The sequence below is a fragment of the Canis aureus genome, chromosome 28 (genome assembly GCF_053574225.1).
Source record: "Canis aureus isolate CA01 chromosome 28, VMU_Caureus_v.1.0, whole genome shotgun sequence".
NCBI lineage: Eukaryota > Metazoa > Chordata > Mammalia > Carnivora > Canidae > Canis > Canis aureus.
Window position 1 is genome coordinate 39302366 of NC_135638.1, and position 17626 is coordinate 39319991.

Below are 17626 nucleotides of genomic sequence, written 5' to 3' on the forward strand. Positions count from 1 at the left end.
CCTGAAACTAATATTACACTGTATGTTAACTCACTGGGATTTAAATAAAAACTGGAAAATAAAACCTAAAAGTAATTCTAAAGTTTATATGGAAAAGCAAGATTTAGAAGTGTCAATAGAATACTGAGGAAGAAGAACAGTTAGTAGACATGTTCTTCCTGATTTCAAGACTTACCATAAAGCTGCAATAATCAAGACAACATGCTATTGGCAAAAGAACACACATATTGATTAACAGAAGAAAATAAGACCAGAAATAGCCTCACACAAGTACAGTCAACTGATCAACAAAGGAGTAAAGGTAATACAATGAAAATTCAGTCATTTGACAAATGTGCTATAACAATCAAAATCTATATGCAAAAAATAATGGTAATAATAACTTAGAAACAAACCTTACCCTTTTCACAAAAAGTAATTCAAAATTAATCATAAAACTAAATGTAAAATTCAATAGTATAAAATATTTAGAAGAAAGCAAAGGAAATTACCCAATGATCTTGGGTTTGGTGATGAGTTTTTAATTTTTTTTTGTTTTTATTTATTGACACAGAGGGAGAGGGAGCACAAGTAGGAGGAGTGAGAGAGGGAGAAGCAGGTTCCCTGCTGAGCAGGAAGCCTGACAAGAGGCTCAATCCCACAACTCTGTGATCATGACTTGAGCCCAGAGTGGATGCTTAACTAGCTGAACCACTCAGGTGCCTCTGGTGATGAGGTTTTTTTAATTAATTAATTAATTAATTAATTAATTAATTTTTTGGTGATGAGTTTTTAAATGCAACACCAAAAGCACAATTCATGAAAGAAAAAATTGATGCATTGGACTTTATTAAAATGATAAACCTCTTTTCTGAAAAATTTACTTTTAAGAAAATGAAAAGGCAACTCACAAACAGGGAGAAAATATTTTTAAAAGAAATATTTGAAAAAAATGTTTGTTGCTGTATACAACATATACAAATAATTATCTCCAATACATACCAAGAACTTAACTCTCAATAAGAAAACTCCTAACTCAATTAAAAAGGGGGCAAACTGTACAAACAGACATATCACCAAAGAAAATACAAAGAAGGCAAATAAGCATATGAAAAAGTGGTCAATATCCTTTGTCACTAAGGAACTGTAGATGAAAATAACAATGAGAAACTACTACACACTTGTTAACATGGTATATAACCAAAAAACCTGACAATACCAATTGCTGGTGAGAATATACAACACTGGCAACACTTCTTCATTACTGGTGGTTGTATAAAATGGCACAGCCTTTTTGGAAGACAGTTTGGCAGTTTCATACAAACTGAATATAGTCTTACTCTGTAATCAGTAATTGTAGTCCTAGATTAATGTCCATAATTTGAAAATTTTGTCCACACAAAAACCTGTATGCAAATATTTACAGTAGCTTTATTTATAATTACCAAGAACCAGAAGCAAGCATGATGTCTGTCCTTCAGTAGGTGGATGGATAAACAAACTGTAGTGCAGTTGTTTACTATTCCATCATATAACCAATGGAATATCATTCAGTGCTCAAAAAGAAATGAACTATCAGGCCATGGAAAGACATGGGTTATTCATAAATGCACGTTGCTAAATGAAACAAACCAATCTAAAAAGGCTATATTCTCTCAGATCCAATTATGTAATGTTATTGTAAAGGCAAAACTATAAGGATCGTAAAATGATCATTTCCAGATAATCCTGGCATGGAAGAAGTAGGAAAGGAACAGATGAAGAGGATTTTTTTTGGAAAGTGAAACTATCCTATATGGCATCATAATGGTCATACATGATACTCTGTATTTGTTAAAACTCATAGAATTTACAGCCAAAAAGGGAGAGAACCTTAATGTGTACAAATTTTTTTTTTAAAATCATTTAGGAGACTGGGGGGATATTATGATGCAATACAGAATGTGATAAAAGTCTAATTTTATTATGAATGTTTGAAACAACTTCACTGAAGGGGATGTGGTAGTGGTACTAAGTTCTGTAACTTTGTAAATAAACAAAATCTGTAAGACTGAAGGCAAAACAAAACAAAACAAAAGAACTGTACATAAACTCTATTCTACTTAATAAAGTTTTTCCCACTGGGGAATGGATTAACAATTCTGATATTGCTGTATATGTGTCCTGGATTTGAGCACTTAACCAATGGATGGCAGATGATGTAGACATTTATTGAAGTGGGAGGTTACAGAGAAGCAGGAGAGCGGGCCGAATCATGCATATGATAATGGATTAGCTTGGAGGCAGCCATATAAACCCACTTTCGGCTTAATACAAATGATTATATATAGGAATGTGTATGAATGCTTTTGGGTATATGAACAAGTCTGCACACACTCATATATTTCCTTGTTTCATCAGCTGAGTGTATCTAGAAGGTACTTCTACTCCGCCCTCAAGGAGCACACCCAGGACTCAGATTTTGGTTTCTAATATATTCTCTAATAAAGGGAAGCAGGGCCTCTAGGAGAAATGGCTGGTTATTAGATTGGCAGGAAATATACAGGATGAGTTTGAAACATATTTTAGTGTCAAAAAAGAAGAAATGCTTAAAAAAAAATGAGGGAATATTTGAAAGACACACTGAAACCAACTGAAAGAGCTCCTAAGGGCTAATGTTAGAATCACATGAGCAAAAAAAAAAAAAAGTAAAGCAGCATTGGTTTATAATCCAAAGTATAAAATAAATATCCACAAGTCTATACTGATTTATTGATATGATTGAATAAACAAATAAACTAAGATGTATAGACAGATCTCACATATAGTAGAATTCTAAAGAATGTAAGTAGACAACGTACTGCTGTGGAGGTGAAGTATATTCCACATTGTTTAAGTGTGGTCTCTCCATAGTGTACTCCTTCCAAAGAGCCCAGTATGGAAAGAATACGAAAAAAAATAACTTTTAGTAGAGAAATTTGACAAACTCTATCTCAGCAAAGTGATCAAAATTAATATTAATGCTAATAAAATGATGTTGATGGTATAAACACTTGATAAGATAATGCACTTTGCCTCTATGGTCTTCCTCTCCAACACACAGAGACCAGTCTAATGACAAGGAATAAATCAGAGAAAAGCCCAATTGAGATATATTCTACAAAACATCTCACCAGTACTCCTTAAAACTGGTCAAGTTATCAAAAAAGGAACCCTAGAAAATATAAGAGCCAAGAGGAGTCTAAGACAAACTACTAAATGCAACGTGTGTTCTGGAAGGGATCTGGGAAGGGAAAAAACCATATTAAGTAAAAACTAAGGACATATGAATAGGGTGTTATTTAGACTTTCATTAATAAAAATGTATCAATATTTATTAATCATCAGAAATGTATAATAATTCAATATTAGTAAAGGGAAACTGGGTATAGAGTATATTACAACACTCAAAACTATCTTTACAATTTTTTTTTCTAAAACTGTTCTAACATAAAGTTTTCTTAAAACTCAAATATAAGAAAATAAAAAATAAAACAAAAATAAAAAATCAAATACGAAAAGAATAAAATTTGAAGACTTAAATTTTTCATTTGCAAGACTTACCGCAAAGTTACAATAATCAATGGTGTGATATTGGCCTAAGCATACACAGATTAATGGAACAGAAGTATCTAAAAATAAACTCTTAAATTTAGCACAATTCATTGTAACAAACGTGCCAAAGCAAATGAGCTGGGACAATTAGATACCCATATTACCTTAACTCATACCATATACAAAAATTAACTGAAATTTGATGATAGACTTAAGTGTAACAGTTAAAACTATAAAACCCTCAGAAGAAAACAAAGCAACAGATCTTCCAACTCTTAGAATTATTAGATAAGACAGCAAAAGCTGTGATCAAGTGATAAAGTTAAAATATTCATAAAATGAACTTCATGACAATCAAAAACTTTGAGCTTCAAAAGATACAATTAAGAAACTGGACAAGCCAAGACTGGGAATAATATTTGCAAATTATATATTTGACTTGCAGCCAGAATGTATAAAATAAACTTCAAAATGGATAAGTCAAATAACCCAATTAATCAACAATATAAAGGAATATCATAAGCATATAAAAAATGTTCAAAATTCTTAGTCATTAGGGAAATGCTAGCTAAAATCATAGTATTATGCTACTATATAGCAAGCATAGATATGTAGACATTCTTCTTTTTCTTTTTCTTTTTTTGTTTGCCATTTCATTTATATTTGAAAGCATATACATCAAATCTGGATACCTTTCTTGTGACATTCCTTAGATAATAGCTGATCCCTTTATCCCAAGTATTTTCTTGGGAAAATACTTAAATTCTATCGTTCTGATGTTAGAATTCCTGAATGGGCTATCTCTAATATTCTTTTCTGTCATATTGCCTACTTATTTGTTATTTCATTCCATTTTGACCAGTTTCTCAACTTTATTTTGTAATCCTTCCACATTCTGTGTTTTTTTCCAATATTATAAACAAAGTTTGAATATCTTCTTTTCTTCTCCACATGTTCTTTTTATATATAATGATGACTTTTAAAAAATGCATGTAATAGTTTCTGCCTTCTCTGAAAATACTGTAGTATTGAGTACTCCCACTTTTTTCCTCAACTATTGCATTGTCTTTTTCCTTCCTTCCTTTTTTTTTTTTTTTTTTTTTTTGTCTCTCTGCTTTAACTGTTGTCTTGATATGGATAATTTCCTTCCAATACTGGTAATCCTTTAGCATAGGTCAATATTTAAGGGTGAGGCACTGAAAAGCAAATTGACAGCTTTGGGTAGAGGTCACATGGTTTTTCCACTACTGGGCTCTCCTGTGGAGTTTTTGGTGGGAACTCAGCCTGCAGTAGAAGAGCCCAAACGTATTATTGGTGGGTTATTTCTCTTAGATCAATTTCACTATAAATTTCACCTCCCCTCTTAGTGGTAAAAACAAAACAAAATAAAACAAACACCACCTCTATGCCAGTGTTCTAAGAGTTAAAGAAGGAGAAAAGCAGAGAAACTTGCTGTTCAGAACACGTATCTTACTTTATCGTAGTGCTGAACCTCCCCTATGCCTTCTGCTAGGCCTGGAGCCAAATACTCACTCTTGGTGAATTTTAATTCAACTCCTGTTTTTAGCTGAACACCCTTTTTCGCTCTGATTCCTCAGTTCTGCGATGTGAATGCTTGCTAAACATTGGCTTTTGCTTCAGCTTTGTCAGACCACCTAGGATAGTTTCCATGAATGAAAATCTGCTTTCCATTTTCAAAAAAGTTACCAATGACTCTGTTTATTTTTATTAAAAAGAGATTCAGGGGATCCCTGGGTGGCTCAGCGGTTTGGCACCTGCCTTCGGCCTAGAACGTGATTCTGGAGTCACGGATCGAGGCCCGCACCGGGCTCCCAGCATGGCATGGAGCCTGCTTCTCCCTCTGCCTGTGTCTCTGCACCCCACTCTCCCATGTCTATCATGAATAAATAAATAAAAATCTTTAAAAAAAAGTTTCAGGAGGGGAAGAATAAAAACATTTCCTTTAACTCCAAATCTCTGTTTAACATCGCACATATACCACGTGGGAAGATGTCTTTGTTTGTTCCACCTGCTATAACAAAGTATCATAGACTGGGTAGCTTCCAAACATAAGAAATTTATTTCTTGCAGTCTGGAGACTGGAAGTCCGATATCAGTGAGCCAATATGGTCAGGCAAAGGCCCTTTCCAGGGGTGTAGACTTCTTATATTCTCACATGAGGGAAGTGGGTAGGTAGCTCCTACGGCCTCTTTTATAAGGTCACTAATCCTGTTCACGAGGGCTCCACAGTCATGACCTAATCACTTCCCAATGCTATCACACTGGCATTAGAATTTCAACATATGAAGTCTGGAGAGACACAGACATTCAGACCAAAGCAGATTTGTTTTTTGATAAATAATCCTGAACGGGTCAAATATACTTTTTTTTCTATGCTATTTCAATATCCCAAACTAGGAACCAGAGCAAGTTTTTTAGGAGTTTGTTTATATACACAAAACTGTAACTATTGAGTAAAGGTGTGATAGTATCTATAGCAGCTGTTTTAGGTCTTAAAAGTAAACACATGTATAATAGGATATCTTTCTGCTTTAAAATTACAGAGTCATTTCCTATCCAGGTGACCACAGGTATTTGGATCTTTAACTAGATCTTGGGTTTTTTCCCTTTCTAACTCTCTGATCTCTGATCCAGAGAATCATGGGTATTGCCCCAATGACCTTCAGTAGTAGCCTGTAGCATCCTGAGATGTCTCAGAATTACTTCAGAACACAGAACTCCAGAAGGCCCTTGGTAAGAACTACCCACTTGGAGAGTAATAGATGAATGCATAACTCTAGACTCATTTATTTTTTACCCCTCTAAAATTGCAGAAATAAATAAAAATTATTTATTCCCTAATGATTCTGAGTGTCCATGTGCTTACAAATTAGTCTTTCCATTTGTCCAGTGCTCCATCTTTCTTTCTTCTTTGTTCACTTCTGTTAAACTCTCTTCATTATGGCAGACACTGATGACATTACTGCTTCTGCCGGACACAGTGGCTGCTTCTACTGGGTACCACTTCCTTTATCACATAGTGGTAGGGAGTGTTCTGAGAGACATTTTCTTAGAGACAGCAAGGCATAATTCCTCACACTCTGATATTTTAGTCATTTTCTCCAAAACATTTTTCTTCAGGGTTTTTTTTCCCTGAATCTAATAAGCTTTCTCCTGGGACACAGGCTAAGTCCATAGGAGTAATGGATACCCCAAAAAAGAAAAACTAATCTGAGTAATTATGACTACTCTCAGTATCACTTCCCAATTTTCATGATTTTTGTATATGCCTAATTTATAAATGCCATGATTTGGGCATATATCTATTCACTCACGAAAGCACAGAAATGTGTGTGGGGTGGTTTTTTCCTTTTTATTCAGTTTTAATGGTCTTCACTTTTTTTTTAAAGATTTATTTATGTATTTATTCATGAGAGACACAGAGAGAGAGCAAGGCAGAGACAGAGGCAGAGGGAGAAGCAGGCTCTATGCAGGGAGCCTGATGGGGGACGCAGTCCTGGGACTACAGGATCACGCTCTGAGCTAAAGGCAGATGTTCAACCACTGAGCCACCCAGGCATCCCTGGACTTTCCTTTTTAGCAAAGAAAAGCATTAGAATGCTTTAAAGTTTATAGAAGAATTATGCAAAAAGTTCCCTCCCCATCTTCTCTCACACAGAGTATCCTCTATTATTAAGATCCTACACCAGTGTATTAATTTGTTACAATTCATAACCCCTTTCAATACATTATTATTAACTAAGGCCCATAGTTAGATCCACTAGAGTTCACTATTTGCCTTCTATAGTTCTACAGGTTTAACAAAGTGTGTGTTCTTTTAAAATAATTGAACTTTTTAGCTGAAAAAGATATTAACATGGATGTATTTCAAATCTGGGACCCTGGGATCATGACCTGAGCCGAAGGCAGACACTTAACTGACTGAACCACCCAGTACCTCCACCTGGGTGATTTTAATCATTTTGAAAATTAATGTCAGTTTTGTGAAAAGTGTATGAGCTCTATAACACACATCTACCCTCATTGTTCTAACCTGGAGAGTGGTAATGACTACAAAGAGTCTTTGCAGAAGATGAAGAGGGACAATCAACATGTTTATTCCTACCTCAAGAGTCACTCTGCCCCCTAGGATGACAGGTCTCCTTGTGCCTGCTGCTATGTATTCTCTATGTCCATTCCTCTAGATAAAAATTGGCTGGGACCCCCACTAAGGAATTGGTTTATCGGGGTTGGCTTTGTCTCATTATTAGCGTAGCAGCGAAATTGGGTCTTTGAGCTGTTAGATAGCAAATAAGGATTTGATGAGACTCAGTAGCCAAGAGTGAAGTGCATGCATCTAATTAAAGTGTGGCCTGTGCTATCTATATTTATACCTAATGAAGAGACAGACCTGTGGGTTTAGCGGAGAAGGAACTCCAAACAGTTCTAATAAAAAGCTAAATATGTAGACAAGGCAGGTTCCTGGTATTTTATTTCTTTCCAAAATCAAACATAGCATAAACAATATTTTGCACTTTTTTGTCTTTGCATTAAACATTTCTAAAATCAGCAGGAAATATTAAAAGTGTAATTATTTCACATATGGCTTTCCTTGGTGGTAGTTAATTCAAAGAAAAAGAGTCCACCATGATTAGAATTCTTAAGGAAATCATTAATATGTTAGACCTCAAAACCCATTTCCAAACTGAGAACAAATTAAAAATTATTAGCAGTTAGGTAAAATATTATTTGTAACTCTTGTGACATTTCAATCTTTTTTGCCATGGTGTAAAATGATGTGTGTTCCTAAATCACATCCTAAATATGTTCCTTGGTAACTCAAAACCTCGTAAACCAATGTATAAATTACTGCTTTATTTTCAGATAATAGGATATAAACCCTTTAAAGTTATTTTCTGATTAATATAAGTTTAAAAAAATATTCATCTTATTCCAATGGAAATTTTGAATTAAATTAAGTATATTAGAACAATTAAAATTCTATTAAATAACATCTTATATTAGTTTTATCAAAATTTGTTTATATTGAATGCATATATCATTTTAACTTGCGTAATTTGAGATATTCATTCTGCTTTTATAAGAATTACACAGCTTTTCAGAGTTAGGTTTAAAATTAAAAATTCAGAACGAGATAGTTATTTACATTTCTAATTATCTAATATTTTCTATCAGTAAAACCATGAAAACAAAAGGCAAATGAGCCTCTTTTTAAAACCCATAAATCTCAAACATGAAAGCAGAAATAATTTAGAAGGAAACCTCTGGAATCCTCTATCCATGCATTTGGCTTTGCCTAGTGATGAGTTATTCTATTTTGAAAGTCTTATTAGATGGAAATTTCAATTCTACTAATAGAGTCTCATTTCTATCTTGATTATAGACTCAAGATGCATTTTTTTCTACTATAGCTAGATCTTATGTCCTTTTATTTTTAGTGAGCATAAATAGACCACTGTTATATTTTGAAGACTGGGATTAGTCAACATGCCCTTTCCTAATAATTTTTATATGGTCTTTTAATAAACTCCACAGAAATGACATCCTCCTAGCAATAAATTTAGAGACAAAGTTATTTGTATATTCTTTCTCAAAAAAGTTTCCATCTCAATGTACTTCATATACATGGTACTCAGATTTTGATATGATCAGTTTACCTGTTAATAAAATAGATAGCTGATAGATAGATAGATAGATGACAATCCATTTAATGTGTCTAGGGTTCAGTGGTAAGGTGAACAATAATAGAATCAATCTTAATATCAACAGTGGTAATGGATCTAGGTTTCCTTGAAAAAAAAAAAAAAAAGGTACATCAGGGACTTTTGGTATCTCCAGAGTATAAGTCATAGACTACAAAATGCAATTCACATCAAAAACAAAAAGAGGGATCCCTGGGTGGCGCAGCGGTTTGGCGCCTGCCTTTGGCCCAGGGCGCGATCCTGGAGATCCGGGATCGAATCCCACATCAGGCTCCCGGTGCATGGAGCCTGCTTCTCTCTCTGCCTCTCTCTCTCGCTCTCTCTCTGTGACTATCATAAATGAATAAAAAATTTAAAAAACAACAACAACAACAACAAAAAAAACAAAAAGAAACACCTACTACAATGAACAAGGAACCCTCATTTTCAAATGTCTCTGTTCCTCCAGGCATGGGTATCCACTTCAACTTCCAACTGGGTGTGGTAGAAGGAGCTTGAGGTGCAGACAGGCATGCATTAGGACCCTCTGTGTATGGAAGCTCTAAGGGGCAAGATGGATCTCAACAAGACACTGACCAGTACTGACACAGGTAGTAACCACTGGGAGTAAACAGGGAGATGAGTGTCAAATGTGAAGCAATATTATTTGATGGCACAAAATAATACCTAATTTGTCTTAATTGTCAGCTCTGTGCTAGGAGTTTCATATACATTACTACCATTTGATCTTTATACAGGTAATTAATAATTTGTTTTTACAGATGAATAAGAGAGGGACAGAACAAGTAAGCTCATTTGTCTGAAATCACAATGTTAATAAATGGTCCAGCTAGGACTTGTGTACAATTGTCTGTGAGTGGGAAAGCCCTCTCAACTGGGTACCCTGCTACCCTCCCACCGCCTCACATGCCAAGCAACACTTGGCACTCATGCTAGTCTTTCTTAATGAGGAAACTTTGGAAGATTCTCCCCTTCAGCAATCTTCTTTATCCCTTGCATGGTACAAGTGCAGCCAGAACGGACTTATTTTATGTCCACACTAGTAACATGAGAAACACACAGACACAAATGCTTCAGCAATCTAATTCTAGGCATTAGGCTAAATAATTCCTTAACAGTTCTATTGGGTACCCATAGCAGATACCGTGGGATTCCCCTTCTACATAGAGTAAGCCTTGTAACTCTGACACAGAAGTTGCAGCTGTATTGTGAAAGGCATCCTAAGAGTGAAGCTACTCAGGGACCAAATACAAAATTTCTAGCAATGTCAATGAGTAATGTAGATGAATTAGAGGAAAGTTACATGCACCCACAACATACTGTCGGACCTACTCAATTTGTTTCTGAGTTTGGAACTCTGTGTGAATCACTGATTTGGAATACTGAACGTGGTACATCAGCATGCTATTTTAAAACCATCTATATCCTCTAAGCTTGTTGTGCCTTTTCCTGCCCATTTAAGTACATTCTTAAACATTTAATTAATATCTCAGCCCCACTGAGGTACAAGTCAGTCTAGTTGCTTAGGTAATTAGCAATGAAGACAAAAGCATCTAATCACTGTTGGAAAGTGAAAGATTGGAATTTAAGAATATTAGTGCCCATAATTCAAAGCTGATGATGTTAAGCCTCTTGAAAAAATAAGTGTATCATGAAGAGCCACATATAATTTGCATTACATCCTAAATTCCTTTTCTTTGAAGCAGAATGAACAGCATTAGGAAGTGGCATTACTAGCACAAGCTAATCTTTCATGCCACACTAATCTGTCTAATCAAAACTACAGCACGGCTTGTGTAAGCATGCTGTCTGCCTCGGAAGGACCAACTGCAAACACAACTCCATCTAACAGCATGTGGTTTTAAAAGAGAATGCACTTATTTTTGCTTTCTGTACAATGAGTTTAAAATCAACTTACGTTTTTGAGAAAAGACTAAAGTTAAAAATACCTTGCTTACATGGTCATCTTTAACATTTGTGGCTGTGACCGAATCTGCAGTGCTCTGTGCTGTTCTCTCATTTTTCTAAAACCTGTTCTAAAACACTGATTTTTCTGTACATATTTGTAGTAAACTCAAGGCTTGAAACACATATTTTATAGGATGTTCACCACAGAGTGGCAACACAGTAACCCAAGTAAGATTTTGGAGAAGAACAAAACAAGTGATGAATACTAACAAACTGGATCAGTTAGTCCAAGCATGCAAGATTGAGAACCCGCCTGTATCACTACTTGTGGAACTGTGGTTTCTCACAGACACTTCACAGGTGCCTTGTTGAGGATTGAAATACACAAACGTATCAGAATAGTTTTCTCTAAATAGTGTTTAACAGAGGAGCAATGTATTCAAATGCAATCCTTGAGCATAAACTTTTAGACATAATTTCTCCTCTATCCCTTCTTATGTGAGCCACTACAGAAATTCACTGAAGGCTCTATAAATCTTATTTAATCAACCATGACAAATGTTTCCCAAATGCCTAACACAGTCCTATTCATTTAGTACCACGTTTTATGTCTTCTAACCATCCCCATCAGAAGCCCTTCCACTTTCCAGCTTCTCCCAAAGTGTGGTTTATAGGCCACCTACAATGGAACCACTTGGGCCTGATTGTTAAAATCTGAATTCCTGGGCCCACCTAAACTGACTGAATCAGAACATATGAGGCTGGGCCTTCAGATCTGCATATTTATCGACACCCAAAAATACGTACATGCATACATACATACAGAACACAACAACACAAAAACACAAAATTGATGACCATTCTGCCCAGTGCTAATTCAGGATGCCTTGAGATTAAACTCCTTTAAATTTTGTCTCTTTCTCTTTCTCTTTCTCTCTCTCTATCTTTCATACACACACACTTTCTATGCTCTTCCAGTTGACTCTGCTACTGGGTAAGACTTTGGAAACAAAAATATAAGATTTTATTCATTTTTTTCAGATTCTATTTATTTGAGAGAGAGAGAGCACAAGCAGGGGGAGCAGCAGAGGGGGAGGAAGAAGCAGACTCCCTGCTGAGCAGGGAGCCCAACATGGGGCTCCAATCCCAGACTTTGGGATCATGACCTGAACTGAATGCAGATGTTTAATGAATTGAGCCCCCTAGGCGCCTCATATTATTTATATGCTTTTAAACATTCGCAAGGAGTTAGAGGTGTATTTCACCTAGAGATATATTTAGTGGACATTGAGGGTTGCTTATTATGTTTTCTCCAGTTCTTCTATTAATCCCTGCCAGTCAAAGTATTTTTTTGAATTACATTTTGTCCTGGATACTTACTACTCACAGACCTGTTTCTAATATGAAACACACATGCGGGCACCAATGAAGAGATCATCTGAAAATCTGATTATCACACTGGACCAATGTCACATCTACCTAAGGAGTAAGTTGAACAGTGTTTAGCAATGCAGTAGATCCTTATTTGCACATGGGGAAAATTATGTTATTAAGAAAAAGTAAAGAAAACTCACCACTTCTTCATGTCTGCATTTTCTCACATTGATTCCATTTATCTGCAATGAAAAGAAAATTATGGTTTCATGTGGCATACTGTGAATTGAATTTATGTTTTGGTTGCACATAGAAAATAAGGGTAAAATGTATACCTGTAGAATTGCGTCTCCTATAAAAAGCAGTCCTGAAAGTTCCGCTGTGAAGGAAGAAAGGCAATGATTACGCATTGACTATTTTCTTCATACAGATGAAAGGGTTTTATAATTAAGTAAAATAAAAATTGATACAAGGGAAATATTAAATGTTTTATACAGATAGCATCTTAAAAGATCCACAAGTAATAGGAATGCAAAGGCAATTGTATGATTCTGCCCAGATATTGGAACACCTATTTCCATTTAATCATATCGCTTCAAATCTTACAATTGCCTAAAACTTGTTAGTCTTCTTGATGGACGACAAAAGTTTCTCATGTACTTATAATATTAAAGTATCTGTGAGAAGGTTTCTATCTAGACATTAATCCATCAGCTATGAGATCAACTCTGAGTTTCTTTTTAAACATTAGATTATCTTACTGATTTCAGTCATTGAAACAGTTGTTTTACATCTTTGGATGAAATATCATGGCAGATTAAGTTAAACTGCATATAAGAAATGAAAAAAATGTGTGTTTCAGGAACTGCCTTATTTGTTATCATTAAATTTGTCTATATGTTTGCTTGTTTAATGAAACAATTAATTAGCTATGCAGTCCCTAATTTATACATAGTCACATGCTCTCATCTTTCATCTATGCTTTCCTGTGAGAGAAACGTTTCTCTGGAGTAATAAACGGATGGACTCAGCAATCTGACTTGGCCACTTACTCTCTGGTCATGGGGATCCTGGAGCTAGTCAATCACATACTAATACTGACCAATTCTTCAGTAAGAATGGCTTACAAAGGAATAGTTACCATGTAATTCTCTTAACACTTTACCTCTTTGCTCCTTGGAGATTTTTGAAATGACAACTGGAATATTATGTTCTGCTCCCCCCTAAAAAGAGAAAATCATATATTATGCTTTTTAATTGCAAAAAATAAAAATACAGCTTTTAATTAGGAAACAATATATGCCATGAATAATATGTTAATGGACACCAGCTATAATTTAAATAAACTCATGGATTTTTCTCCACTCAGCAGATAGGGCTCCCAAAAAACTTATCTACCAGGGATCCTTGGGTGGCTCAGTGGTTTAGCGTCTGCCTTCAGCCCAGGGCATGATCCTGGAGTCCCAGGATTGAGTCTCGCATCAGGCTCCCTGCATGGAGCCTACTTCTCCCTCTGCCTGTGTCTCTGCCTCTCTCTCTCTATCTCTCTGTGTCTTTCATGAATAAAAAATAAATAAAAAAGTTTCTACCAGTTTAGAATTTCACTGTGCATCTAGTAATTAATAACAGTTGATTTTGAGAGTTTTTGTTTTCAAATAAAGATTGGAAATGCCTTAAATAGGCATTCTTTTCAATGTGTAGCATGCTGTCCATTGTAGAAATTCTTATTTAGAGTTCCAAATACCAGATAATTATGTATTTCCATTAACTAGCCAAGTTGTTCTATGGTGGTGACCAAGCACAGACCCTTTGATATGCTAAGTGAACTTTACTTGCACAAAAAAATCAGAGTGCGCATGTGCATGATGGAAAAAGAATCAGCCACAAATCTTTAATTAAAATTAGATTCCTTTGTATGAAAGCACATACAACATAATTAACAGAATAAAATAAACTGACAAAAACATTGTAGTAATTCTTAATCTAATTGACCAAATGAGATATGAAAAAATGAAAAATAAGTAAGTGAAACATATGGAAGGAAATAAAATAAATTGCTGAAATAAGTGCATAAAAATTCTCTTTTGATATTGCAGAGTTGAGAGGTTTGAAAACAATAATTGAAAAATCAAATAAATGCATTAAAGAATAAAACATCTGGGTGCCTGGGTGGCTCAGTCTGTTGTGTTTACCTTTAGCTGAAGTCAGGATCCTGGGATCCTGTAATGGAGCTCTGCATTTGGCTCCCTGCTCAGGGGGGAGTCTGCCTCTCCCTGTCCCTCTGCACCCCTCGCTCCATGATCTTCACTCTCTCTTTCTCACTCTTTCCCTCACATAAATAAAATCTTTCAAAAATTATTAAAAATAAAAATAAAAATAATAAAATGTCATGCACAAAAGAAGTATAGCACTGTTAACATAGGATAGTTGAAAAGACAATCTAAAATTCCACTGGGTTTCTCTATCTTCATAACAAAAGTTATTTTAGAACTGTATTTTTTTCATGAATATCAATTTTTAACAGTGAATTGTCACTATATTTAATTATAGGTGATCAATAGTTTTTGAGAAAAGTAGTAATATTCAACTTTTTCTTGGAAAATAGTCCTTTGCACTTCTAGAATATTAGAGACATGATAAATAAAATATTGAAAACTATTTTAGATTGAAATTCAAACACACTGCTACCAACAAAATATTCATCTACCTACCCTCACTAGCTCTGTGGTCTCTGGTCTTAGCCACATGGCTTCTAATTCTGCTTTGCCTTTCGGTCAGCATGTTCATAACAAGCACAAATTCTAAAATGACTTCTCATCTAATCAAAAGATAGTAATTTGTGACTGATAGTATCATTGAAATGAGTGCTTATTTAGCACACAATAGACACAAGTCAGCTATTATTCTAAATAGTCTGTTGATTAAGATTTATGAATAAAATAATATGGCATTAGGGTAGTATATAATCTTAGCACTAATCCATTCTAAGACTTAATATTTACTACTTAGAGTTTTAAGTTCCCAATTCTCTTTTTCTGTTCTATTCTTTCTTTATCTTTATACTTATCAGCTTCCAATCTACTCTTATCTCTACTCATTTCTTATATTTATTATTTGCTTTCATTCTCCTTCCACCACTCGTATCTAGAATGCAAATTCCAATAGGGCATTAAAGTTTTTTGGTAGTTTGTTTCATATGTTGATGTAAACTCAGTGAATGGAATAATGTGTTTCTTTTTTATATTTGAAATGTTTGTTGATGAATGAGTGAATAGAATAAATGAAGTCAAAAGCTTTCCCACACCTAAGATAGCCCCATTCTTTAAAACACATTGCAGAATGAGGGGTACCTGGGTGGCTCAGTCTGCCTTTGGCTCAGGTCATGATCTCAGGGTCCTGGGATGAAGCCTCACATTGGGCTCCCTGCTCAGCGGGGAGTTTGTTTCTCCCTCTCCCTCTTCCTCTCCCTCTGCCCCTCTCTCTGCTCATGCTCTCTCTCTCTTTCAAATAAATAAATAAAATCTTTTAAAAAATTGCAAAATGATTTTAGGTAGCAGCTAAGAATGTATAATGAAATTAAATGCCCATGGTTACAGTTAGTTTCTAGAGATATTTGGAATTGAAAAGGATTTTAGGAATATATCTCCATTTCTTAGAAGAAAGAACTAGTTAACTGAGATGAATCATCCACCAATGAAGTTTTAGGTGGCATAAAAAGAAGAAACAAATTCATCCAGATATTATATGGTTCAGATATTTTGGGACAGAAAGTGGCATTGTTTATGTCACTCTTGTCTGTATGGCTGTCATCAGCTGTTTTCACTTTTCACAGTTTTCTCTCCTTTAACTACTCATCCAAAGATTTTCTTAGTGCTCAGACTTTTCATGCCAGTTACCATGGTACTACAGCGGGAAAACTCTCCCTGGGATCTGTCTAGAGAAAAACACTGTTGAAATAACAATTTCTGAAGGGCAACTCAGTAACTCCTCCCTCAAGACCAGAGTGTTGGAACTATGTTTAAAGGACAGGATAAAACTAACCCCTATTTTTTCAACATTTTTTTTTTTTTTTGTATGTAAAATTTCTCCTGATATTTGAATGGTTTGAGTCCAAAGGTGGTTTTTTTATTTTGTTTTGTTGTTGTTGTTGTTGTTGTTTTGTTTTGTTTTTGTTTTTGTTTTGAATCAGACATTAGGGGCTTTGAAAGAATTCCTAAACTAACTGCAGAAAATTACTTTATTAATTAATTAGAGAGCAAATTTTCAGGAGACAAAATTGGAACTTAAACTTACAGTACCTTAATATACTAGATGAATTGTGAGAGCAGTCCAGCTCTACTAAAGTTAATTAGATTTAATTCTGGACCTAAATGGGGAAATGTAAGGTTCTCCAGTCAAGAATCACATAATGCAACTCATCTTGTTTAAAACAGGTGATAGGCTTCCTATTACAGGTGGAAAAAAGCCCCAATCCTCAGCAGGCTGTCTGGTGACTTCAGCCTTTTCTCCATCTTCATCCAGGAACCTTGTCACTCTGAGCACCACAGGGCAGCATTATACACTATTCCTTCTGCCTGGATGGTTTTTTTTATTTATTTATTTATTTTTATTTTTTTTATTTTACTGTTAACCTGGTAAACTCCTACTCAAATTCAGAATTTCAGCTAAAAGACCCCATTCATCAGTGTCTCCTTACTTGATATAATTCACTTCTGTAACACTGGATCCAGGTTATTATTTGCATTTATTTACATCACAATTTGATCAATGTCGACTTTCCCACTGGATTGTAAAGAGCAGGAGGTCAAGGCAGACCTTCCTTTACTGGCTTCGCCCCAACTCACCCTTAGACCAGCCAGGGTGCAGACTTGTGCTCCAGGTTTAGAGAATAAATGAATTAACTGAGCTTTGTTGTTCTAGTATAAAATCAAGACTAGGGAAAGTGAGGCAATATTCTATGGTGCATCCCAAAAATTATTAAAATAGTTACCATTCAATGCAAAATTAAGTTTAAAACTAGCCTTACAGGAACCAGGATATAACTTCCCATCTAATACATTTTGAGTAGG

General features: G+C 35.0%; 1 protein-coding gene across 6 annotated transcripts in view; it reads right to left on the reverse strand.

The window, feature by feature from the left end:
* SNTG1 (syntrophin gamma 1) overlaps positions 1-17626 on the reverse strand; it is an 818827-nt gene that overhangs the window by 220471 nt on the left and 580730 nt on the right. For all 6 annotated transcript variants that reach the window (XM_077876979.1, XM_077876980.1, XM_077876977.1 and 3 more), the window contains 3 exons: positions 13723-13780; positions 12893-12936; positions 12758-12799 (listed from right to left, as the gene is read on the reverse strand). In XM_077876979.1, coding sequence (XP_077733105.1) covers positions 12758-12799; positions 12893-12936; positions 13723-13780 — 144 coding nt within the window. The remainder of the gene's footprint in view (positions 1-12757; positions 12800-12892; positions 12937-13722; positions 13781-17626) is intronic.